The 26490-nt window shown below is 39.6% G+C and overlaps 3 protein-coding genes across 8 annotated transcripts in view; all 3 read right to left on the bottom strand.

Moving 5' to 3' along the window:
* Positions 1-22846, bottom strand: part of LOC124299925 (FERM, ARHGEF and pleckstrin domain-containing protein 1-like) — a 32089-nt gene extending 9243 nt beyond the window's left edge. For 2 of the 5 annotated variants that reach the window (XM_046753379.1, XM_046753381.1), the window contains exons 1-11: positions 22703-22846; positions 20744-21058; positions 18986-19090; positions 18684-18906; positions 18121-18244; positions 17835-17922; positions 17593-17748; positions 17256-17416; positions 17030-17104; positions 14777-14919; positions 13903-14133 (exon numbers count right to left, since the gene is read on the bottom strand). In XM_046753379.1, the coding sequence (XP_046609335.1) occupies positions 13903-14133; positions 14777-14919; positions 17030-17104; positions 17256-17416; positions 17593-17748; positions 17835-17922; positions 18121-18244; positions 18684-18906; positions 18986-19090; positions 20744-20935 (1498 nt within the window). In that variant the 5' untranslated portion in view covers positions 20936-21058; positions 22703-22846. Of the gene's footprint in view, positions 1-13902; positions 14134-14776; positions 14920-17029; positions 17105-17255; positions 17417-17592; positions 17749-17834; positions 17923-18120; positions 18245-18267; positions 18399-18683; positions 19091-20743; positions 21059-22353; positions 22676-22702 lie in introns of those variants that run through there. The other 3 variants (XM_046753380.1, XM_046753383.1, XM_046753382.1) reach the window with 3 other exon arrangements.
* On the bottom strand, positions 3261-12088 carry LOC124299922 (uncharacterized). Its single transcript, XM_046753368.1, has 2 exons — positions 10730-12088; positions 3261-10687 (listed from the first exon to the last, which is right to left on the bottom strand). Exons 1-2 carry the CDS (start codon positions 12059-12061, stop codon positions 5417-5419), a joined length of 6603 nt encoding a protein of 2200 aa, XP_046609324.1. The 5' UTR covers positions 12062-12088; the 3' UTR covers positions 3261-5416.
* A 485-nt stretch (positions 22847-23331) lies between the features above and the next one.
* Positions 23332-25990, bottom strand: LOC124299928 (uncharacterized). Of its 2 annotated transcripts, none has more exons than XM_046753389.1 (4): positions 25601-25990; positions 24972-25453; positions 24512-24871; positions 23332-24164 (listed from the first exon to the last, which is right to left on the bottom strand). In XM_046753389.1, the coding sequence occupies exons 1-4, from the start codon at positions 25665-25667 to the stop codon at positions 23532-23534; spliced, it is 1542 nt and encodes a 513-aa protein (XP_046609345.1). In that variant the 5' UTR covers positions 25668-25990; the 3' UTR covers positions 23332-23531. The 2 variants fall into 2 exon arrangements, with proteins under 2 accessions (XP_046609345.1, XP_046609346.1); XM_046753390.1 differs by having other exon boundaries at positions 24972-25246.
* Between the last annotated feature and the right edge of the window lie 500 nt (positions 25991-26490).

Here is a 26490-nt window from a genome sequence, read left to right as displayed (position 1 = left end):
AAAGCGGTAAGTTGATCAAAAAAAAAAAAAAAAAAACCTGGGTAGCAGTATACAATTAATGATTGGCACGTTTTTCGTCTACGAAAAATATCCACCCCAAAACCTTGAGATCATTCGTCCTCCCTCAGCTAGACCAAAAGTTATGTTTTACTTGTGTTATCCGATGTAAAAATCACATTTATTATTGCAATGACAGTCGGAATATAAACAAGGAATACTCTTAACTTATGGGAGGGAGAACGTCTAGATTTCGTGGTAAAATTGGACACAACTCTGTAAGCACATACCTACATGTGACTGAATAAGTAGACCAAATCCGACAGTAATTTTAAACAAGACTGTGAAGCAAACACGCAGGGAACCTTTACCGCGTGATATACCAAGTTGGTCAAGGTAAGTCGCTTGGATTTCGAAATTGATATTGAGAGATGTTCCAACCAGCGATTTCAGATGATTGGTCCGAATAGTAAATGACTAATAGCGACGGCACTCTTTTCTACTATTTGTAATACATACACATGTGTTCATTTTAGCAACATAGTGTAAACTAAACATTGGTATTCAACTCTTTATCATACAGTGATTGTATACTGATTATTCAACAATTGAGCAGCTGATATCAAGACATTTCTTTCAAATTGACACGGTTTAAGTGTTACGGAATTAAGTGTGCTCTATTCGTTATGTGCCGATACCTTGTCCCCTGCCAGCAAATGACCTCATTCGCAAAGATACACGTCAGAACAAATAATATAATATATATTAGTGTCTTCTGTAATGGATTATAATGGTTGAATCTGTGTCCTCTTATTTTTTTCATACACAACAAAACTAATAACAGTTATGATTTGGAAAAAATTTGGTGAAACGACTTCGTAGATAATAAATTTCGTTAAAAAAATTTGTGCGTAAAATATGTGCGACGATGGTAGCACGATGATGCAGGAATACAAAAGAACGTTTAAAAACAGGTGAAATCAACAGTTCATGCATTTGGATTATGTTTAAATAGGCAAAAGCTAAAAAATGAGCACGGCCTAGTATTGACATACTTGGTTCAATGGCAAAGCAATGTCAACCATACTTCAACAATTTAATGGTTAATTTCATTCGATTGTTTTCTGATTTATTTCAATCCTCTGGCTGTAACCGTAAATGTATGTGGCTTTCAAGATTGATCAGATCCAATATGTATATTGGCGCAGACCACTAGATACTTTTCAAGTGTTGTTTGTTGCTTACGAGTCATCACATCAAAGCTTTTTATACCGAGTATATTTTATAAAGCGGAGCATTTGGCGGCACTTTATGTGATTCCTGACCTAGCGCTAATCACTGTGCCCACCCTTCTCACGGGAGTTCACTTACGATTAGCTAATTATCCTCGGTATAATCTTGCACCTATATCATATATGTATATCGATTTATATGGTTAATATATATATTAATATATATATATACACACATATATATATATGGTATATGTATATGTGTCGCGTATGTGTATAGTGTAAAAATTATGTATTATCTTGACAGAATTACTGTCTTATATGGGAGTACATTGAAAATTGAAAAACTATAAACGACCTAATCTAAAGTAAAATTGGGAACACTGAGAATTGAGTAGTCTACGTAAAATATGATCAAGACCACTGTAGAATCGTGCGATGATCGACAACGCACGATTACTGCACATCGTTACTTTATCAATTATAATGCTATTTGGCAACGAATGTAAATTCTATTTATATTGCATTTTTTTTTCGTTCACGTATCTATGTATCATTGAACCTGTGCTAATTTGCCGTTGTATAATAGCGGCAGAACACCATGTTCAATATAATGCGTAATAACGTTTGTGCAAGAAGGATAGGCACGTAAAATAAAAAGTCTCGCGTTTGCTTATACATTACATAATCAATCCCAAACTTGCGACATAGTTGGTTGAATGCTCGTTTGCCATAATTTATAGATTTCAATTAATTACATAGGACATGGGTTATAACTTGACCTTGGCTCACAGCATAGGTGATGCCAAACAACAATTTCCTGGATTGGGGATGGAAGAAATATTTCTCTGTCATATGTTATGAGCATTAAGCAGGCGCAAGTAGCTTATCCTTCTAGTTTCGTGTGAAATAATACTTTGTAGCTGTCCACTTTGTCTAACGTTTTGGCAAATTCAAATTCTACATTACTTATGCTATATGCTGCAACGAATCATAGAACGCCTGCACAGACAGTTTAATTATGAATTTCAACTTATTAATTATGCCATTTCAAAATCGTGTTTCAGTATAACTGTAATTCAGCCTGGCGCTAAATTAAACAGCGATACAAATATCAGAAGATAACAATGTAAATAGTCAGTAAAAACACTAGGCACCATTTTACCTGAATTTGTCATATTTCTTGATAATTTTGCTCATTATTTTCAAGGTAACTGCATAGAGTAACAGGTTAGAGAACAAGCAACGATTCAATTGATGTTTATTCCAGGTCTTGTCAAAACACTAAACGTGTCCCATTCAAGCAAGAGTGTATTGTTCGAATATGGATACATTGGGATTCAATTTTAGCAGTTCTGAATAGGGTAAAGCAATTGATTTCAACTACATCGGGAATAACACATAATCCTTGTTGAATAGTTATCGAGAAATCTAAAATAATACAGAAAGTAATTTTTGGTGGTCTAGCGTTCTGTACAGTTTCTATAAGAGAATCCCAGAGAATTGCATTGTGGACATGTTCGTATCGCGCAAAATACACTACGTGTAAAATTTTTGATGGCCTAATTCTAATCAACTCTTTAACAGAGAGGTTTGGATGATCAAAATCCAGCAAACGGAGTATAATGACATACGAGTATAGTTTCGATATAACTAGTGGCCGCAGAATGAGATCTGGTTGAAGTATAGTGACAAGACAAAAGCAGCTTATCAATTCAAGTACTCATACACATATCGCTTTGCTTTGATATAGCGATAGATGTATTGATATTGCCTCAAATACCCTACACTGTGCCAATATAAACTCGCAGATACGCGGGTAGGATAAAGAAACCTACGCTAATATCACCACAATAAAGAAAAGATGAAATCCTTACTCCGACTAAGAAATCTAATTTGAGCAATATATGACCTACTACAAGAGAAACGTACGGAAAACAATAGGTTACAATATTTATATATACTGAACTGAATATATATAATATATTGCGTTACCATAAATGTCGCTTGAAGCAGACCCTTGCAACTCGTGCATTCACCACCTGCGTCTACACATGTTTTTGCTTGTGTATACCTTGGTGCAATGGGTGAATGTGTGGCTTGGAAGGAACCATTTCTAGACGCATTCACACTATGTATGTACATTTCTATGCACGTATAATTCGTATGTTCGAATCGTTACAGTTTCAACAGTTAATCAAGGATCACGATGATTGTCATTCTCAAAAAATCAAATAACATCATCAAACCTGCATCATAATCCTAAGAACTTGAATACGTGTTATTTTAATGTAATTTTTTTTTCAAAGTAATAAGTTCGTATTTATCTCAGAAAACCTATTGTTAATTCCGTTAGTGCTAGGATAATATTCATCTAAAACATTAATTATTAATAAAGCATTGCCTAAGTCTTGTTCCTTGGTATGTATTTTTCCATTATGAAATTGATGGTTGGTCAGAACACCATCGGGGCTCAGGTTTGGTTCAACAACTTCATGTCTCAGAACTGAGTTTAACAACATCGTCTTCGAGAACTGGATTTGAAAACTTGGCAACTCAGAATTTTATCTAGAATCATCATATCTCACAATTTGATTTAAAACCACTTCACCTCAGAATTCGGATCAGCATCATCGTATCACCAGTTGACATTTCGATCGCATGATTCTCGAGGCTGTGCCGCTGCTAAGCATATGATTTTTGAAAGAATGAGGATGCTGATCAATTTATAAACTTCGTCCAAGATTTAATATTACTGTAGTCAATAATAAATCGGCATGTGGCATTTTCACTTCGATTCATAAATTACTGATTATGAAGGCCTAATGAGCGGTCCTGGCATTTCTTTACGAAAAACAACTAATTGTAAGACCCAAAAGTGCGTTAACAATTCCGCTCTCTCAACAATTCCGCTGGTGAGAAACATACATACTCACTTCAATGATTCAGTAGTATGTACGTAAATGGAACACAAAGGTACGAAATTTACACTTTTTCGCGCGTTATTATCGAAAGGGTCGAAAACGAGAGTTTGTAATAGAGTGGGGGAACCGAGATTATGAGAAATGTATTTCCCTCACAGCCTGTGAGTGACTCTATTGAAAGATTGCACCATAGTTCAATTTACCATGTGGACTCTACTTGTCTGTACAGATATAAAACAATATACATAAGCCTTAATTGTATTGTTGATTTAATTTGTTTGCCTGTTGCTTTGAATATGATTGACGAAGTAATTTTATAAAAAAATTGTTATCTAGAGACTAATGCTATAATTATTTACAATCATAAACAGTATTAATTTGCATACACAAAGCAAATATGTATATGCTTCAAAATCGAGTTATGATTAAGTGAAGTAATATTAAATTTTAATAAACGCAATTCATAACTTAACCAGCATGGTTATTATTTAAAAAGTTACGTACTCAGCGGTCGCGTTCCTCAGAAAATTTCGTGAACGAAATGTTAACTCGAGGTACGTTGATGTTGAACCAAATTGTAAGATACAATGGTCTTTAAGTCAATTCCGAATTAAATTCTGTGATATAATATTTCTTAATCCCATTGTCGAATATAAGGTTGTTAAGCCAAATCCTGAGATAAGATGTTGTTAAACCGAATCCTAGGATAAGAGTTTGTTCTATTCAGCCGTCGAAATTACGCTAGATATTATTGCAGTAATTTCGAACCAATGATATTTTTCATGTAACACCTGTTACTTAGCATATCATTGTAGCCCGTATTTTCTTGCATGTTCCGACGCTCTAACAATCTAAGCAGTTAATAGTGTCAATGAACGTTTCCATATCTAATTCCTTGTAGGTACTACCTTCCAACAACTGTAACAATTTATGTCGTAAGAAATTAAACTTAAAATACGTCATTTTGTAATGAAAATGGAAATTATCGATTAGCTTCATCGTCATGATTGATCTTATGAACGTATCTATAGAAATTAAGGCATACCATATTGTAAAAGTATCTTGCTTTCCTGTGCAAGGTTTATTTTGAGTTCTGATATTTCTCTAATTTTGCTATTCATTCTATTGTTTGTCAATCTCTGTGTCGACTCTCATCGAACACTAGCATATATAGAGCAGTACACAATATCTTTCGTTGCTTGGCTTGAGTACTCGAACAGCCTCAATCGGCAAAGAAGCACGACGTATCATCCATTTTCAGACTTATTCGGGATTTCGTTCTTGATGATGCGTGTTATTTCCTGTAACAAATAACTCTTCGTCGTCAATGTCCAAGCTTTGTTCGGGCAAAAGTGGTGGTGGAATATTTGCAACGTCGAAGCTCGAATCGGTACTTGATACAATTTGCTCATCCTTCAACTCGAGATCAACCGTCACTCGGTGTCGTCGTTTGATATTTTGTTGCCGTTTTCGTCTAAAGGCTCGCGCTCCTCTTTCTGGTGTATGCCCAGGGCTGTCCATACTGGAGGACGTGTCCCCTTCACTCTGCGGGCTCCTGCTCGACGAGTAGGCCATAGTTTTGGTTCTGATTTGTGCCTTCATTTGCATTGGGGGGCTAGAAGTCGTAGATTCGCCACTCAAACTGGTCGTCGAATAATACGGAGTCGATTTGGCTCTGATTGGAACAATGACGGGTCGTTGGGTCGATTTCGTCCCGTGTCTAAGTTCTATACCAGACTCCGAGTAGCCTCTGTCAAATTTGTTGAATGGTTTTTCATGGAAACGTTTCTGGAGTTTCTCTTCCAACGTTTGTTGGTCGTCTATAGACCGGTCATATTCGTATCTGGTGTGAGATGCTAGGCTAGCGTATCTTTCGTGCATATCCTCAGAGCTGTCGCCTCTCGTTACTTCCATTCGCACTTGATCGCCGCTCGAATACTTCATAGCTGGCACATTGTCATACAATTGTTCATCGCTTTCCTCAGGTATCGCCCCCGGGTTGTCGGTAATCAGTGTGAGATCTGTCATATGTTCAAACTCGTTTATACTGTCGTCGTATGCATTTTGAAAGGATATTTGCGGCGGTGAAATATCCGTGAAAATTGGCCGCGGTATATCTGTTTCCTCATACTGTGAATCATCGAACTGATGTTTATCGAATTGGCTCTCAACAAACTTTCTAGCCTCGTCGAATTGAGCAGCCTCATAGTTCCTCACCTCGCTATATCTCACAGAGTCCTCAAATTCTATCGCGTCCCCGTACGAACCATCTGAGAATTGACATCGGGCAAAATCTTGCCGCTCTAACTGACTGTGCTGTTGTTGCTGCATGTTACCAAACCTGACCCCGTCTAAGTCTGTGACATCACCCTTTGCCCCTGATGAACTATCTATGTGCCGGCACCGTGAATTGGGTCGCATGCTTGTAATACTTTTGTCAGAAGTCGTAGTATCGCTCTGACTTTTTTCTGTAGCGACCACTCCGTAATATTGTTGCGGCACAATCGTCGTGCTGCCTGACCAATCGGATATCGACGCCCCCAATTCCGCCAGCGAATTGTCATCAGACTTGGTACCAGAATACTGACAAAATTGCCTAACAGTGTTATTTGAACTTGACCACTCCGACATTGACAGCCCCATAGATGTATCCTCGCTGTGAGATGATCCGGTGATATAGGAATTTGATTTTGGTTTAACAGTTATTTTCACGGTTCCGTCAACGGTAGTAGCAGACACAGAGCTTTGTCCATCCTCCAGAAGAGTCGAGTGCAAATCATCGTGTAAAGTTCTGTTTTCATCGCTCGAATCGGTATCGTTTCCGATATTGTTCGGCGTGTCTGTACTATCGGTGACCGTTACTTTAACAGCTTCCTCTGGCTTTATTTCCATGTAAAATGTTTCAACGTGACTAACGACGGGCGTATCGAAGAGCGGAGAACTAGGTGGGGACGGCCATTCTTCCGAGGCTTGCAGCTGCAGTCGCGACTTTACATTCGGCGATCTGCCCTCATCTGCCTGATCATTGATTACGTCGATGGGTATGTCGGGGAGCTCCGACGATGTTCTCCGATCATCTGAAACAGACGGCAATGCGGTACCGGATGGCGGATCGGAAGACAACGAAGGCTGATGATCGCTAGATATTAATGATTCGTCATCCAAGCTTGGCGACCTTGAACTGGGCTTGAACGAGTCCTCCATTTCACTTTTGTCTTGCTCCGAGGTGGTAGAACGTTCGGATATTCGTGATAGTGTTCGCGAAAGGCAAAACGCGCCGCCATAATTTGCCAAAATATCTGGCCCCATTGGATAACCAAATCCTGAGGGAAAATCAATCAAATCTTCCTGAAAACTGTCCTCATTTTGCCCGTTACTGTCTTCTGAGTGCGATTGATGGTGGTTGCCATCGTCCGGTGGAAACCACCCGTCCTCCAAACTGGAACTGCCAGAACTCTCCAGGGGAAATGGCTTCCACGTTGAGCTCAGCTCTGGTTTAGGTATGGGAAACGAACTGCTACTACTCTCCTCCTCCTGAGATCCATCCTTCCGAGTCTCTTTCATAATGGCAATTTCTTTCCTATCTAATATCGGTTGTACCCGACCAATTCCGAGAGGGCGTGCTATGGAACATGAACTGGAATCCGGATCTTCCCGATCCGGTGTCCAGGTGTTAGTTTCTTCACTCCCGGAACGTTCGGTGTTTAATCGTAATTTTCTTTCAATGGGCAAGTGATTTGGGTCTGACGCCTCTTTAGTATCTGCTGGAAATGGTTCATTTTCTGGCAGTGCTTCGATGATCTTTTCGTCCTCCTTTTTCATATCTAGGTATTCCGATGTCAATTGTACTTCTACTAACGTTTTTTCGTCTACTTTCGCAACACCGTAGTCCGGTGAGCTTACCTCACTGTCATCACCTCGTACTTGAGATTCCGGAGCGTCTAGTGTATCTTCGCTTGTATCTCCCGAGTCTAGACGTGATTTCCGTCGATTTATATCGATTACGTCAGTTGTTAAATCATTATCAGTTTCAATAACAAGTTCGTCGTCTGAACATTCTTCTATTGATATTTGTATAAATGTCTTGATGGTGTCTGTATTCGGATCTGGCGAAAATTTCAAGATCTCTGGAATAAGCTCATTTTTTTCCGTATCAGCTGTGCATTCCAAATTTTGGATACCCGACGTAGATTCTATGTACGGTGGATGAGCTTTAACAGTTTGCATTTTGAGTAACGTGTCGTTTGTCTCTTCCTTATTTTCATCTAAAGTGTCACTGTTGCAAGCTGCAATTTTGTACTGCTGGGGTGAAGCGTTTTTTTCGTGATTCCAGTCCCTAGCTCCAGTGTTCCAGCTATCCGGTCCACTAAAAAATTCGGTTTTAGAGTTTATTTCAAAAATGGAAGGGGAATGTTTATCCAGATATGGCATATTGCTTATGGGGACATCCCTCCCAGATAATGGACCTTTAGGTTGGACATTTTCTTGAAGAGCCTCTACCTCAGCACCGGATTCAATCGAACTTTGGTCAATAAATTTCGTCGTTGAGCCCAAATTGTCGATTTTTCTGTCAGTAACAGGTATTTCTCTGGAATTATACAAGTGCACAGATTGAACTTGACTCTCCTGTTCATACGGGATTAAATCTGGGCAAATAACAATTTCGTTGCATTCGGTCAATGGTGATTCGAGATATTGTGCCGAAGTCTCTGTGACAGATAATGAGTCTGTTAACATTTCTGGTATAGTCGTGTGATCCGTACTTTCAGATTTGTGGTTAGGAGATGCCTCCATCTGCACAGACTGAAGAGATTTGAAAATTTGATGACTTTCCAAGTTTTCGTCACAAACAATTTCGTGCTCTACCAATTCTTCGGTTGTATCCACTGTATCATCTTTGCTAGAAAATGCATTGACTGGCGGCAGCCTATGGACCGAAATAACAGGAGCATCTAAAGATTTTGCCCTTCTCTGTGCCGTCGGAGACTGGGTAGCCCCCTGTCTTTGGAGCGTACCGAGCCCACTACCTTCCGACAGTCCGAGGCGTGCACGAGCAAAGAGTATTGGCACCTGTCCGGGTTTGCGCATAACTGTCGAACTTTGGCATAACTCTTGGTTATTTTGATATTTCTTCATTGAATTTTCCGAAACTGTTTTTCGTTCACCCACATCGGCAACCGATTTAGTTTCAGAGTTAATCGGTGATGTTCTCACCTCGTTATTAACGACTGGTTGCGACAAATCTGTTTCTGATTTCATCAATCTCACCCCTTGACAATATTCGCTTTTACTCGTGCCCTTGACGCTGCTAACTCTCTTTGGAGATACCTTTTCGGTAGAATCCTTTTTTTCTGTACTCCCTAAACTTTTCGAAATCCCGAGAAACTTTGGTCTCGGTTTGTCGATCTTCGAATTACTGGGACCTTTGATCAACTCGTCGTCAACGGATGTAGATTTCACTCGTGACTTTTTAAATTCATCCTTCTCGTCTTTAGAGTTAGAAAACGACCTGTCGGACAGGCGCGTCACCGACTTCGACCTTCCTTTTTGTACAATACTTATTTCTGGTTCAACGTCCGTTGAGTCTATTATAATAATCTCCTGTGGCATTTCACCTATTTTGAGTTTGGATTTGCCTACCTTTGAATTTGCAGGTGACGTTTTCAATTCCTTTGAAGCAGTTTTTTTGAACGACGGCTTGTCACCCTCTAGAGATTTCGATTGCTTTTTAAAATCTTTTTTCCCATCAGACTTGCAAAGCCTTGATTTTTTTGGCGAAACATCCTGAATAAAAGATTTACTTTCTAGTTCTGGAGAAAGCAAAGTATCAATGGGAGCTTTTTCTTCGGCTAGGGATAAAGACTTACACCGCAATGGTTCGGCATGAGGTCTCGAAATGAATGGAGTAAATTCAGGGACCTTGAGACTGTCTAGCGCCGGCTTCACAGGTACCTCGTCTAAAGGTAGATCGGCAACAGGATCGACAAAATCGTCAAAACCTGTATCGATGATCATAGGTTTGCTTAATTTTGAGGCCGAGTTTTTATTTATCTCTGTAAATCTCGATTCAATTTTATCCAGTATGCGTTTCGTTTTTTCCGGTATGCTCGGCTTTTGCAACAGTCTTGATTTTTCTAGCAGCTTAGATTTATCGGTGAGTATAGATTCTGTTTCAAGAACCCTTACCAGTCTTTCGGTTTCTACATTTTCACCGCCTCGTTTGCCATTCTCCTCACATTCCGAGCTAATAATTTCCATCGGTGCTCGCGATGATTGATCAACATATGAGGTCTGTGGCACTGAATTTTGTTGAGGTGATAGCACCTGTTTATCTGGGATACCTAGATCCTCGGCAAGTCTTTGCGTAATCGGCAAAGGTGGTTTGACGGAATCGTTAACCATCAACGGAATTTCCGGCAATGGGACATTTTCAATGCTATCCTGTTTCTCTAAACTATCATCTGGAACATTGAGCTTTTCTTTTTCTCTTCGTTCCAGTTTCTGTTTTATTTGCAGCCCTACAATATCCATCAACCTGGGACTCGGTTGTTCCTCGAGCTGAGACGTCTCCAGCAAATCTGTTTGACTGCTCGGTTTACCGGAATTTTGACTTCTCGGTACACGAACCGGTGATCTTCTCTTTTCAACAGCAGAAACGATAACCAAGTGGGATTCAATTGGGGAAAGCTTGTAAGACTTTTTCTCAATCGACGGGACAACTTTGACATTAGGTTCAGTTGGCAGTAACTTGGAAGACTTTTTATCCAGACTAGAGGATTTACTATTTACTGTTAGTCGATCTTTAGCAACGGCTTTCGACCCGATTCTGTCCAATGACAAAGACCTTGAGGATGCTTGAGAATTTGACGACAACAAGATCCCACTTTTCACAGGACTTTTATCAACTGGGGTAGCGTTAGAAACGATGAGTTTTTGATCTGTGGGAGAAAACTTAGAAACAGGACTTGACATGCTTTTATTTTTCCCAGAGACACTCGGGCTTGGTTTGACTCTATCAGGGCTTATCAAAATACTCTTTGGCCGTTCAGGCGACAAGACAGGTCCTTCTTCGAGCGCAATTAATTTCTTCACATCTAAAGAAGACGAGTCAGCCACTGATTTCAAGGGTAGCTTGAGCAAATCTTTGGCTAAATTTTTCACACCGTTTTTTGAAGTCTTTCCGTTTTCCGATTCCGACTTCTCATCTGAGGCCGTACCGTTCATAACGTGACGTTTGTGCAAGGTATATGGAATGTCCACATTGTATTTTTGGGTACGTGTACCTTCTAAAAATGCATCCTCGTCCCCAGAATCTGCTGGAGTTAAGTCAATGGACTTCTGATGGGTCAGCATGTGTCGTTTACTATTGGACCCTAATCTTTGTCTTGCCGGATTAGGGTCACTCTTGGTACGTTCAACTGTGTTATGAATTGGCAAGATAGCATCGTCGAAGCCCAACACAACACCGCCAACGATCATGGGATCATATTCAGCAAATACAGATCCCTTTGTTTTTTCTTCCGTAATGTCCGTCACTAACTCGGAGCGGAACTCTAGAAGTTGTGAGGACAACGCAGCTTGGCGGTTCCTTTCCCGCCGCTCATCGTCTTTTCGTGCCTTTTCTAAACTCTTCCAATCATCTCGCTCACGCGGTTTTTCCTCAGACTTCCCTCTTTCCGGCGGATTTCTATCCGTATTTGTTATCTTGCCATTCTGAAATTCGCGAGTATCTAATGTATCGGCACTTCCCTTCAGCTCGTTATTCTGTCTGTCAAAATGTTCCGAACTCTTTTTATCCCTCGCATCTAAATGGTTCAAACTCCGCAGTTCACGCGGGTCTATCTTCTCCAGATTCTTTTTCTCGATATTCTTTCGCTCCTTCGAACTCAGCCTTTCCGAACTTTTCATTTCGCGATGTCTATCCTTCGAATCTGAGTGGTCCAGCACACGTCTATCATGTGAGCGTAAACACTCGATAGCCTTGATATCAAAGTCGAACGCAAGATGACCTGGATAGTCAAGTCGATCGACACTTTTGCCTCTCGGTTCTCTAAAACCTAGCCGTTCAAACGGACTCCTATTACCCGAATCAAAACGCTCCAAAGTATGCCTTTGATTGTAGTCAATTGTGTTCATAGCATGCATTCGACACGCTTCGCGAGAATCAAAATGACATCCCAATGTCCCCCCTACGGGCTCTTTTCCATCATGATTCGAAGGAAGTTTGTCTTTAAAACTACATAAAGAACTTGAATCATCCACAGATTTAATACAGTTATTCGATTCCTGTAAATCTAAACGTTCAATACTTCTACATCGCAATTCCCGGTTTCGCTCAATCAAATCAACACGCTCGTAGCTCCTCTCAATACAATCTAGTTGCTCAGAACTATTACGGGATTCTTGAGAACCGCTTCGATCTGTATTATCGCGCTTACGATTATATTCCCGAAGGTCTAACCTCTCCATACTCTTACGGACATGCGAATCTAACCTATCCATCGACCTCCGTTCTCGCGAATCAGATTTCTCTAATCGTCTAGCCTCCCTAGAGTTTTCCCTTTCGATTCGCTTCCTCTCCTCCTTCTCTAAGCTCCTACGTTCCTTCTCCTGCATTTTAGACAATAGCTTTTCCATTTTTGCTTCTGTTTCGCGTGTCTTTCTCTCCCTGGATCTGTGACCCCGGCCTAAGCTGCCAGTTTCTATATGCAAACGTGGCGATCGGTCCTCCAAACTTGCAATACTCTTTGCTCTGGTCGTTCTACGAATTCCCCGACCTATTATATACTTATCCAGGTCAACAGGACTAAGATCATCGTCAATTCTAGACTTAGGACGCATAATTCCTTCATCCCTTAGGACCTCCGAATCAACATGGGTAATTTTTGTTTTCTGTTTCAAATTCTTAAGTTCGTTCAGTAAGTTGACCTTTTGTTTTTGGACTTGAGTAATTACAGGATCAAAGTGATGCATAATGTTTACAGTTTGCTGATCGCGAGAATCTACATCTACATGCATTGTTTCAAACTTTCGATGAATCTGTGTGTTAGATCTTTGAATTTTAGATTCGGTTAGTCCTATGTCGGATTCGGATCTGAGAGCTGTGGGATGCCAATCGTTCGCCATTTTTTTCATACACTTTATATCCGCGAGCACGGATTTAAAGTGCTGTCTATCGGAAGACTTGACGGATTTGTGCTTAATAAATGCGTCTGTTTCCGAGTCCATCTCGAATAATTCATGTTCAATACCTTCGTCGGAATTTTCCGACGCTGGCTCGTCTCGAGGACTCGAGTCGGACTCGGGGTACTCAAATTCGTGTTCACGTTCCAACAATTCATAAGAATCGTGGGATAAATCATCGTGTGAGAGATCTCCGGCTGGGCCGGACTCCTCATGTCCAGATTCGGTGGACAATGATGAAGTGCCAGGATAAGAGCTGCTATAAACTTTATCCGGTATCGGGTCATGGTCAAGGGATGGTAATTTCGAACTAGCTGCGCTGTACGACCGATTAGTCTCGTCGTATCGAGTAACAGGCTTGTCAAGTTCGCCTTGAGAAGGTAATTGAAATGGTTCTAGGGGTAAGTTTGTGGAATTTTTGCCATTTCTGGAACGCGACTTGCCAGAATCTTCAAAGCTCGAAGCGTAAAGATCGCGACAGCTGGCCGAGCGCTGCCATGGATGTCGAGGCAAAGGTCGAGGTGGTGGGAATTCAAGGGGACTGCTGTTAGAGGGGCTGATACGACCTGTTGTTGAAATCCGCTGCTGACTGCTGGCATGAAGATGATGCAATGGCGCTGGTGCCAGGTTGGGAGTGGCTGGGGAGTGAATGTCGATAGAGGTGAGCGTCCGAAAGGACGTAGCTGTGTCTTCGCGACGGCGATCCGTCGTCCCTCCCATCGAGACACTCGTCGCAGTCGTCGGAGAATCCAGTGTCATCGAGCCGCATGACAGAGACAGAGCTGGTGTTCCCAAAACTGGAGATCAATTGAGGTCAAACCCCGGTCAATTTTATCATACATATTCGGTTCAAAATTCCATTATTTTGGCTCGACTTGACAAATCCACGTGAGTCAGAGTGTCAGTAAATAGTAGGTAGTGGCATTTGGGAAGAAGTTTACACCTATGTATGGTTTGTTCTTAACGGCACTATAATTATACTCCAGCTACCCGAATTTGACATAGTGATCAAAGCTCTGTTCTCTGAGACATAGATTATCAATCAGAAATTCGTACGCTCAGGGGTGTGCCTACTACTTAGCTGACAAGTGACAGAAATATTTTTATATTTTATATTTTTAAGTTTTTAGAAGCATGATGGGCACTTTTCAAGATTCAAAAAGCCCCATAGAAATTGTAAAAACTTTCGATTCGGTTATGTATGTCGACTTACAATTAGAAGCATCCTAAGAATACTGCACTAATTATAGGCTACGCTACAATATGGGACAGCAAGTCTTGCAATAATTGAATGAAAGCGAACTAAACGAGAAGGGAATGCAAAACAAGAAATATAACAGAATAGAAGAGTATTGTATAAAAAATATGACTCAACAATACTCAGAAAGTAAAGAAATAAAGCTTTTGTGTGATGGTGTTGTTGTCAGTGGTGGTACGTACCAGGGTCGCCAAGGGGCAGGAGGGGGTGGGCAGAGATGCTGGAGCTGCCCATAAGGGAGCTGCTTGGGGTGGCGCCACGATAACCTCCCCCCTCCGAGCCCTGCAGTGCCCTACCACCGCTAGTCTGCCGGAACGAATTGGACCTGTGAGCAAGAGAGAGTCAAGTTCAGCATCAGACTTATGCTGTCAAATGCTCGTTTGGAACCAACTTCTTCAAGCATTCGTATTACTTATTACAATTTTATTGGGCAGGGTTGCTGCTACCTTTGATTATATCCCAAATTTTTTTGTCAAAATACAAAAGCCTCAGTTCTTCCTCACAAGCAATTTTAGTCTGTGCCTTTACTGCTCCCTACCACTGTAATTTAAGACGACTGGACTGCATCTTGTGACTGCTTTAGTACCTATATTTTTCGATTAGGTTTAATCTAGTGAATACCCAATGTTAATCAACTTGTCACACAGTGCGTGGAGTCGTTTTCCCACTGTAGCAGTGTACGAACACTCCTTAAATAAAAAAATAACCAACGGACAATAGTTGTTTGAAAGAGAATCACATAATCGTCCGGGTGTAACCTTTACGCGCGGTTAAAGTGAAACTCCTTTGCCGTCAATTTAAAAATATTATCTTATGGCCAAAAAAGAATAAGTGCTTTTCAAATGTCACGATGAAATATATTTATGTCTTCTCATCTCAAATCAACGCACTACAACTATAGGTTTAGAATAGATTGATGTTATTGTGCTATAATTTATAATACGATACGCGGCAATATTCCCTCTCTGTAAAGAGGCTCACCATAAGAAGTTAATGTCTGTGTGACAGTTTCATTGACTCATCTCCATACGGAGGCACGCCGTGAGAATTTTCACTTAAAAAATATGTTTTAGTTCTATTTGTTAATACTGAAAAAATCATCGATGTATGCCTCAAAAACCCCCACTGTGTTAACACTACATAAACCATCATTCTCAGCTATTCTTCGAAATACCAGTAGACAAGCTCTGGACTATAATTTCCCTCACAAATGAACAATCACAGAGCAGTGATTTATAAGGCAGTTCAGATAATAATTCTGACAACTAATGTCACTAGTGCGGATTGAAAATTCATGTGAAAGACCTTATCAAAATATGACACCTGTTGAATAATAATAATCATTGACGATTATAAGTTCGTTAGCTATGCCTCTAGTCTCTCTTTAAAGAAAGATCCGTTGTAGAGGTATTGAACTGCAATACTATACAAAAGTATTTTTAAACTCTTTACTGTACACCATACCATTAGGTTTTAGTGACGGGCAAATGATACTTACGGGCTGCAAACGAACAATTATCCATAGAACGGAATACCTGTAGCTATTCGAAGGTATGTGTCCAAATACATGGATACGTATTCGTTTACTGCTCGTAGGTACCTTTTTCAGTTCAGCGAATCCTCCCGATTAATGTATCCAAACATGTTAAATACACACGCGCACGCGCGCGCGTACGGACATGCACACACACACAAATGCGCACACTGTTTGAGCATTTATATATGTGTGTAAGCGTGCATGGTTGTGCCGTGTGATGCACGCGCGTGCATTAGTCGACCAAGTTATTGATTATTTATCTATCATAAAGAGAATACAATAATTATTCAGGTCTAATCGTGCCTGATGATGAGCCTGACTCCCCGCAACCCTCGTCCGTGCAGGCAACACTGACAAACATAAAATAAATGCACAAACAAACAAACAAACCAACGCAAATACAATAGACACCTGAGGGAGATGAGATTTAACAAATAACTCTATAAAAAACAATATCCCCAGAGTATCCCTATGATCCTAAGCGTGTGGTAAAACGAATTATTCAAAACCCTGAAGTGGCTAACATTAGCTACATGCGAGTTATGAGTTATTTTACAAATGGATGCACTGCTCAATTAGTGAAATCTAACGGATGTGAAAAAAATTTAAATAAGTAGTGGCAAAAAAAAATTTTTCGTATCTATTGACACGATCCCTAGCAGTAGACCAATGTCTACCTCAGTGTAGGACATGCTATTTCTTGTCATTTACTACTTATGTCTTTATGTATGAATACATCAATGAAAAGTTAATAGACCAAATCAATATCTAGGTGGGAGTAGAAATGGAATATGTGTATACGCATGAATTTAATGCATGCACTACCTGTAACAGACTTTTCCTCGTATGTATAGACTATTCACAAGAAATTGGTTAATCCTAATCAGATATTACTCACCTATGAAACGTTTGTCTCTTGACGTAGTTGTCTCGGACAAATTCTACAATCTGCTTCTGAGTCTTGCCGCTGTACCTAAACATGAGGAAACATGTCATGTAAATTGTGGACTAACGGGATTACGAAATGTTCTTCTTTCATTTGATGTCAGAATGAATATGAAATCTGGTTCTCGAATTCAATTAGATGTGTATTTACTTTGTCTAAAAGCCAATAAGCTAAATACCTAAAGGACGAGCCGCGACTCAAGACTCGAGTTTTTTGCCGAACAACGTGTTTTACAGTAGAACATCTGAAGAATCCATGATTTTCGACACATTTCTTCCAGAAATTTTTACACTCATTGCGCCCCTCAAAAAAGAACTCAACTGTATCTTTGTAATATCCCTATAAGCACAAAGATTGCTAGAACTTAATCAATCATCACTCTCTATGATAATATACATATATTAGAATTATGTGATTTCCTCAATATTGCACTACGATCTTACACAAAAGTGGTAAGAATTCAATGAATCAAAGAGGCATTGCGAAACTTCAGTTTCAGATACAAACATACTCACATAGCCTTCAGGATGTAATTTGATTAAAAATCGTTTTCGTTTAAAGCTGATTTTCCTTATCTTTGCCCAGCTGAATGTATTTATTTTTGTGTAGTTCTGAAAGACTACGATACCCATATGTGCCACAGCAAGATTCAAAGGAACTCCCTCGTGGTCCTTGTAAACAAGAACAGGTAATGTCAGTCTACGCAACAATCGATAATTTTGTTATTAATCGCCAAAAAATAATAATCACCACAAACCTTAGCAGAATGCATTTTCATTCCATATAATTCGCATCTCCGAGCCGTTTCCAATAAATTCAAGTCTGCTTCCGCAGGAGACTGTCCACTGTGTGGTGAAATAAAAAGTTATTCATGTTAGTATGACGACTGCGGAAACTAGATAAAGAAATGTTCTTCGTTAAACATAGAAAATTTCAATTAATATGATTGACACTGAGTCTTTGGAATTCTTATTTTCTGTATGTAAAATTATCCTGATCCAGTTTAGAATTGACATAAAAGTAACAATCAATAATATTCTTACGCATGTTTTTTATGATTCTCCATGATACGACGTTCCAATTCCATGTCCTGATGAGGAATAAATTTGTATGTCGACAGGTAAGTGTGATCGGGATAATCCTCTATAACGTAATCACCGCATTCAGCTGGAAAAATATATTGAACTTACCAATCAGGTCGACCCACTTAAACACCAGGTCGATTATACCAGGTGGTTTTTACCCACAGGATTGGCCAACAGGCTCAGCATTACACTTCTTTATAAACTTTTCAATCATTCTAATTGTAAGCCAGAGAGTTCTATGGAAATTTACAAACACACTATAAAATGCGTCATGAACAACAGCAAGTGAGAAGATAAGCGAAGTAACCAGTATGACAGCAATTTCGTTGCCAACAGGGCTATTGTGCTTAAATTAAAGTAATCAATGCTTCCGCGTCACTTTGAGGTCGTACACATTAAGAATAATTGGAAGTAATGCAGAAAATAATCGAGCTAGACAATGCAGTTGAGTAAAGTGAACCTGCGATGGAATGAAGGACGGGTCGGTGAGTGTCAAATTGCATAAATATCCAGGAGCGTACCTTGCACGATATAACTGGCCATTAGCGCAGCTGTATTGTCATTGCATTGTAACGACCCTTGAGCTAAATCCCGTTTTATTTGTAAGCAGTATAAATATCTGGTAAACTCCTCCTCTAATTGTGCTGGATCTGGGGTATAAAACTTCACACAAAACCGCAGAAGCGGGTCTACCAGAGTAAGTCCGACTTGTCTGCAAACAGGCTTCTCTAAATCCAGCCAATACTAAAAAGAAAGAAAACCTGGAGTATATAGGGTTCAATTTAGCAGTAGACATAAATAGTTTAATTCTTATTGCCACAACCTTTGTCCCATTTAATTCTTGGTATTCCAATCCAAAATAATCCGCTTCCAAGAGATTCAGCTGTTTGCAAACCTGGTCAAATAATACTCTGCCCAACGCTTTTGCCTGTAAAAATTATGCGATTAATATGCACATACCAAATATAAAAGTACCGCTGTGTAAAATGTGACAGTAATTGGAAACTATGTTGAGCCAGTGTCTGAAGAGTTTACGGCAGACATTCCAAACAGGCAAGATCCGTCACCAAAGTAGGGTCAAAATAAAATTTCTCACATGGCAAGTTTACATCATATTGAGGAAGATACAACATTCTTCACCAATTTCTAGAAATGTTCTAATGCCTCCATTGTAAAGCGTGTAAGACATACGATGCCAAACATTAGTAAGAATTAAGATCTCCTATTGAAATGGCAATTTTCAAAAAAAACATTTGACATTGGTTCGTGGGTCAAGAAATAACGAGACATGTATGAGTTAAAAGTAAAAGAATAGTTGATCGTTATTAGGATTCCAAACCGTTTTAGATTCAGTAAAAAATAAATGCTAAACAGCAGCATTCCAGAACATTGCTGATCTCAGTTTCAATACTTTCGGAACCTAAAAGGCCTTCATCAATCCAGAATTCAGTGAAAGAAGAAATTGTACAAAGATTAACATCGTAGGTAAAACTACAAAATCTTGCAATCACTTGTCTACGGTAATTCACAATGATCCGAGGTGAGGATATCATAGTCACTAACTTAAATCAACTGCATTCAATTTCAATTCAAATTCAATTTCACTGTATACTTAAATTTAAGGTTGGCTAGTAGTTCCTATACAAATTAAAGCTGACCTTGAAAGCTTTTCAGGCAAGGAAAAGAAAAGGACCACATATAATATTAACTATAGGTCTGTTATGCGGTATGGTGTGCGGCGGCTGGCTGTCAATCTTTCCAATCAACAGGGAATTATTTAATCTATGATATCAACCAAGGGCATCAATTTATACACAGCAGGTTTGTTCAATGACAGCTTAATTCGAAAAAGAAGAAAATGACCAAGTAGTAAACTCTATTTACTGGGTACCTACAATTCTCTACCCAACGTCACAAATGCTACTTTGTGCGACATAAATGACGGTGCGAGAAATCAAGACGCTGCAAATCAGTGCTTAGCACAATAGGTTGGGGCTGTGATTGGTAAAAAGGACGTTCAAAATTATTTGCAGAATTGAGATAACGATATTGCATAAACGATACAGTAGACACTCGGTCACAATTATCATATACATGTATCACCCATGTGCGTTAAATCGGTATTCTGTGAGAAATAGGCAGGTATACACGAACTCTCCGATCGATTCTGACTCATCCAAGCCGACCAAATGCGTGTGTTTGACATTCTTAACAGGTGGCAGCAGACTACACCGGTGGCCTTAAATACGTCAAAATCAATCTAAGGGTCTCTAAATGCATTACTTAGAATCCAAGCAGTGATATAGCTACCCGTGCCATGCACAAACGACGAACGATCGACGAGGGAACTAGCTAACATACATTTGGGTATATACAGCCATCGAGATGACGTCCAGACACCCTGTCATCTAACCTAAACTTAACCGGAAGGGTCATTTAAATATTTCTCGAATTCATTTCACAAACTTTGGGCAATATTACATATATCTTAGATTGTCCGTGCGATGGAGTACAAGGAATAACTGCGAAAAAAAGTAGAAGCCCTTGTTCGATTATTTCCTATGCAAATTGTTGTGTTTACCTGAACTTGGAACATTGTGACGGTATCGTCGAGCATCTGCACGCGAACAGCGAGCATTTTGCCAGCCTTCCTCGGCGTTGCAGGTGGTGTCCGGCTGCCGCCGTCAACGCCGGCTGGTGTCGAGTGGCTGTGCGGCATTTTCGAGCCGATGCCCCCGGCGGAATTAATTCCCAAATTCTCAATGTCATTCATCTTCGCGTGATTACCATTTATCTTACAACGGTAATTTGACGTTATAGGCTCTTGGAGCTCGCGGTATGTGTCGTTCAGAACGTCGAGGAATACGACGATCTATGGTATCCGTTAGGTGGTCATCTGAAACAAACAACTTGTATACCTATGGGCACTTTTCTTTAACAAACTACGCCGTTCCAGTGCCTAATTAGTAGCTGCATATATTCTTTGCGATTAAATAACTGCGGGGGTGGTCATCGGTCATCGGGCGGAAACTGCATATGTACATCATAAGAGATTTTTTCATGCAGGTGGCGTACGTACGCATAGGTATATCTATAATATATACGTTTTTTATACCTAGATACATGTTCCCCAACAATACCGAAGAGAAAACAAGAGGCGAAGTTACGGTAAACTTGGAAAATGAAATTTAATCATTGCATTACACAATGTTTCCGGTGCATTTCAACGGTTTAGCTCGGGCCGTGGGGGATTCTGTAGCTTTATCCGGCTGATTGTGGCACGGCCGTGAAAGTAAGAAACTGTCGTTTGGACCAATGAAAAAAGCCCATTTAGGCGTTTGTCACTTTTCTCACACAAGATAAAGTTATAAGAATAAGGTTCCCCATGTGGCCTGGATCCGTCGGCTGGTACTGATCTCTAGGTATAATGGCCCATTATTAATGGGCTGACACGTAATTGACTCCACCCGCTACAATATTGTCATGCAAGTTACAGGCTTCGAACAAGCGCGAGTGACATATCAGCTATCATTCTTAATAAACCAACCTGCATTAATTTGATTTATGCCCTTGTTCGATTAGTCCCCGTCAATGCCTATTATAGTATGAATATTTTTTTAATTGGGCGCGTGAAAGTAAGTAATTTCATAAGTTGAAACAGAATGTCTTGTTTTAATGCTGCTAACCAGTTGCATTACCATGTCTTTAACTAATCCGGCGTGTATTTGTATTCAAATAATCATTTAGAAACCAGCAGACAAGTATAGAAAATGATAGGCATCCAGCTGATGCCTCATTTTGAAATTGTACCAACTTTGATACTTTATGGTGTTATAAAGGAGATTGTTCGGTTAAACCTCCTTCATGAATACTATCACAGTTCTGCACACCGATCGTAAAAGAAAGAATAATCACGATCAGGCTCCGTATAAAGCTTCCAAGGCGCCTCTCTAGTGGCCTCGCCTAGGTCTTTCATCTACTCACAGCCCATTCAACTCGAGTGGGGCTCTATTTTGAGTCGGATGGGGCCTTATCAAAAATCAATGCCACACTCCTATAACCGTGTATCGCCTAGGTATAACGTTGCAGTTGAAATTCGGATAAATAATAGAGCTTCGCGGTTCACCGTTGGCTACATACCGCAGCTGCAGTATGTACCGTAGCGTTGCACCGTAACTAACTAATGCTTACCTCTCTGTCGGATATCCGAAAACAAGTTCCAGATACACGTACGGAGATGAAAATATTGACTGATAAGTACGCGTCTAACACAATTACGGCATGGTAACATGAGTACCGTAACGAATTTCACGGATACAACGTCGCCGTAGAAAAGCACTGAACAAAAGGCCCGTAATGATGGATGAAACGAGAGAGACAGTCGACGAGGCTCTACCGCTCGCACGCCCCGACCTACGGCCCTGACACATCCACTCGGAGTTCATTGATCATAGGACCCTACGTGTTCCCACTTTTGTCGCAGTATTCATGTGGTAGCGACGGCGGCCGCTACAAAACTTGTTAAATCCACCTCACTTACGTTTATGGTGGTCAATGTATCCGCTTTTCACCCCGTAATTGTTCACAGATCCTGAGCAAACGGAGACCAATTCGTCGCGGGACTGACCGAAGAACACTGACAACTACGGAGTAAAATTTTCTCCCACCTCACCGTCGCGCGGAGGTACTACTACTGCGAGACAGTGGCACTCAACTCGATTCTAGTCAGAAGGCTGCCAACATTGATAGTAATTCGTCTACGCGATGATTATGCCACTTAAATTCAACGATGCAGCCGATTGGTATATGAGTATTGCGGGTACACCTACACCTTCGGGAAATTCTAGGCTGAATGCTAACTGAAATATAGCTGCATAAATATGAATTACAGTGATGCGCATTCAAAATCATTATCACTGAATTTTATGAGAAGAGAAAAATTGTTACACATTGTCTGCATTTTTCTCGCGGCCAGGCTAGTTCACAACGATTGAGCACCGGTAATTGCCGATTGATATGCATGTGTCACAAAACTCAAACACGATATTCCATGGCTTATGTGACTAATGTAACGAGCGGTGGTAGTTGTTTCTACCAACAAGAGAAGGTTTTGCTATGAAACCTTATTCGTGTGTGATAAAATTTCAGAGTACACACAAGAGCCTGCAATCCATATAAACTGATTTATTACCAATGCGTGTTTCTTTTCTGATTAAATTTGTACGTTATCGCAATAACATTTGCGTACAAGAATATTCTACCTGGGATCTATCCCACCTTATATTTGTAATGGCGCAATGTATTGAAAAAAAATAAATATATACATATATATTGAAACAAAATATGTGCATATCCTAGTTATTTACGTTTTACACATTTCGTCCTCTTTTCGAATTTGTAATGCGCTTTGATATGATAGGGCTTACTTCAGTATTATCATCGGCAACAAACTGCCTCTTGTTCCGAATTAAATTGGATACCGGGGTACTGGTACCAAACTTGTGATTTTTCAATCCAGTCAAGTTCATGTTTAATTTTTGTGATACAGTTTTGCCCCTGGTCGATGTTAGCAACTCTGTCGTAGGTGTTTCATTTTGTATTTCATTTTTTTTTTCAAGTTCAAATCGCAAAGTACTCTGTTTCAGGTTAGAGTCGTGTCTCAAATTTTTTATAGATGTTAATTTTTCACTTGAAGCTTTAGGCACAGCTGAAGTATGGGCTGCTTCGTTTCTTGATTTTGGCGTATTATTCGTTGATTGCCGTTTACCTTTTCTTTTGCCATATTTTTCTTTCATTTGATATACTGGATTAGGCATACTTAAATGACAGGTTTCGACCAGTTCTGAATTTGGACCAACAGAACTCGGTTTTCTAGTTGCCGATTCATAACTGTGTAAAGATATCTTTGCATTGTTATGATTCGACTGACGATTAATTGATTTCTTTCCAACTCTTCTCGATTTAGTTGCAGAACCATCTTCTGCATTTGGTGTGCTGCCACCCTAAAAATTTGATGGAGTAGAATGTTACATCAATAAACAGTGAAATGAGTAATACAAATATAGTATAACCAAGTAGTATAACTTTACACATTTTTCCTTTTCGAGAGCAAAATTTTTAAATATTAATAACAGGAGCACAATGCAGCTATGAATTGCTACAATGGAGAAAAAAAAGGATTCACTAGTGCGATACATTTTTTTGTACCTGTCAACTACAGCAAAAGTTTGAATAAGCTTGAGGATATGATAAAATTGCTTGAGATATCAATTTTTTAGATTTTTACAGGTTTAACACTTATTCAATTGAACTTTTAAATGAAATCAATATATACAGTTATTAGTCTTACCTCTATTCCAGTTACACTCAAATCTAGTTCTTCAGCATTTTGGTAATTTCCTTTCGTCCATGCTACATGAGTTTCCATCGCAGTAGTAGTTTTTTGGAATCCTTTTTTCAAAGCAGAACATTTGAAATTTTTAAAGTATGCTTTAAATTTAATTGTCGTAGTACGCTTCAAGTTCTTTGAATCCAAAGAATCAATTTTCATTTCATGCGGTCGAACTCTGTCAGACTTATATACCAAATGTAATGTAATATTGTATAGGTTTCCGGAATCCAGTTCTTGCATACCAAACCATGTCAAGGAAATAAGAGTATGTCCAAAGTTTGAATCCAAATAGCACCCTGATTGATCTGTCAGGAAAACCTGAAATACAAATGTTTAGACTACGTATGCATACCGCTGTAGTTTGTTTCATCAATCGACAAAGCATTTGGAATCATATGGGTAGAACTTAATTATTTACTTGCAACTCATTATACTGTTTCACTCTGTTAGTGTAACATTCGATGTGGTGTTTACAGTTCATTAAAAAGGATTTCAAATCACAGGTTCTCGTTAGTGGAGTTTCTAAAAGAATACTGTTCATATTTATTGACATCGGCATCACCCATTTGCCAAGTTTTAGCTTGTCTGAGACACAAGTAACTTGTACTGTGTAAATACGATCCGCAGTATCAACACTCGATGAAACAAAATTGAAAATGTATTCATTTTCAGTAAACTTGGTACAGTGCATTCCTGCAAGCCGATACAATTGGTCAATGTATTCTGTGTCAGTGTCAGGTAATCTCTTCGAAGGTACGATTAGGGATTGCGTGGAAAAGTCAAATAGATGCTTGATGTCACCAAATTTGGAAATATTAAGGCAACATTCTATTTGGAAATTAAGTTCTTCCAGCTCCTGAATCTCTTTTCTAAGCACTGCCTTTTGCTCCTTCAATGTAGCTGAAAGATTGGTATTTTTGGTTGCATACACTTTCGAAATAGGTTATCTGTCACCAATTACAAAGAAATGCTTCGCTGATGGTGGGGTTTGATTGTATATGTAAGATGCAAACGTGTTAATTGTGATGCAAGATCATTTTTGCTTACCACCTATTACGTTTCTGGTGCATTCCTCAACAGAATTTGAACGGTGAGCACTGCCTGAAGAATCCATAGTGGTTGGCGAATGAGTGATTACACCGTTAAATGCGGTGAAAAAAATTCATGAAAAAAGAAATATGGATTTACAACATACTGTATAATAGAAGTTACAAACTGATTCTCTACAACTTCTGTAACATTGAGATGCGTCGTTCACTTCCTAGCACGTGGTTTATAGTTATCTTCATTAAGGTGAAGTCCTCATGACGTTCCCGTCACTACCTATGGTACCGGCGGCGTCGTGCATTGTTTTCAACACGGAAATCATAGCTTAAAGTCTATGCTTTGGGATCCGTCTATAAGTCCGTGGTTTTCAACAGTCTGCAGTACTTGTGTGTTTTCAAGCAAATCGCTACAGCCATTGGTTAAAAACTGGGAAAATCGCACTTTAGTGCGCACCGAGTGCGACTAGTCATCTGTGACGTCGGAACGGTACCTAGTGGAAATCTCCAGATGTTAGACACCGGAAACATTCACACGCAGCTACAGCCAGACTCACATCAGTAGTTTGGGTCACCAATTACCGATTAAGTATTGAAATACACCGGACAACGGGCATTCTGTCGCTCTAATCGAACGAACCGAAGAGGGAGAAATTGTTGGATAAAAGATTTAATTTGGCTTACCTTTTCGAGAGTATTCTGGATGCGATGACTTGTAGATTGGTGAGAGGTTTTAGCGGAATAACTGACTTTAATATTTTGGATATTTTGACTAACTTGGTTTATTTTATAAGTTTTGATATTTAAAAGTCACAAACGCAGAGTTACACTTTGTAAGATCTTAAACTTAGTATGACAAAATGGATTTTAAGTTCGCTGAACTTTTGGGCAGAG

The sequence above is a fragment of the Neodiprion virginianus genome, chromosome 3, assembly GCF_021901495.1.
Source record: "Neodiprion virginianus isolate iyNeoVirg1 chromosome 3, iyNeoVirg1.1, whole genome shotgun sequence".
Taxonomy (NCBI): domain Eukaryota; kingdom Metazoa; phylum Arthropoda; class Insecta; order Hymenoptera; family Diprionidae; genus Neodiprion; species Neodiprion virginianus.
This window is presented reverse-complemented; position numbering and strand designations above follow the sequence as displayed.

Excerpts from the sequence above, each read along its gene's own strand:
- LOC124299922 (XM_046753368.1), bottom strand. The coding sequence starts at position 12,061 with ATGAAAAGTTCGGAAAGGCTGAGTTCGAAGGAGCGAAAGAATATCGAG. Across the intron at positions 10,688-10,729 it reads AACCGAGCAGTCAAACAGAT|TTGATGGATATTGTAGGGCT; the intron begins TTGCTGGAGACG and ends CCGAGTCCCAGG.
- LOC124299928 (XM_046753389.1), bottom strand. The coding sequence starts at position 25,667 with ATGGATTCTTCAGGCAGTGCTCACCGTTCAAATTCTGTTGAGGAATGC. Across the intron at positions 25,454-25,600 it reads CACCAGAAACGTAATAGGTG|CTACATTGAAGGAGCAAAAG; the intron begins GTAAGCAAAAAT and ends CCAATCTTTCAG. Across the intron at positions 24,872-24,971 it reads AACAGTATAATGAGTTGCAA|GTTTTCCTGACAGATCAATC; the intron begins GTAAATAATTAA and ends TTTGTATTTCAG.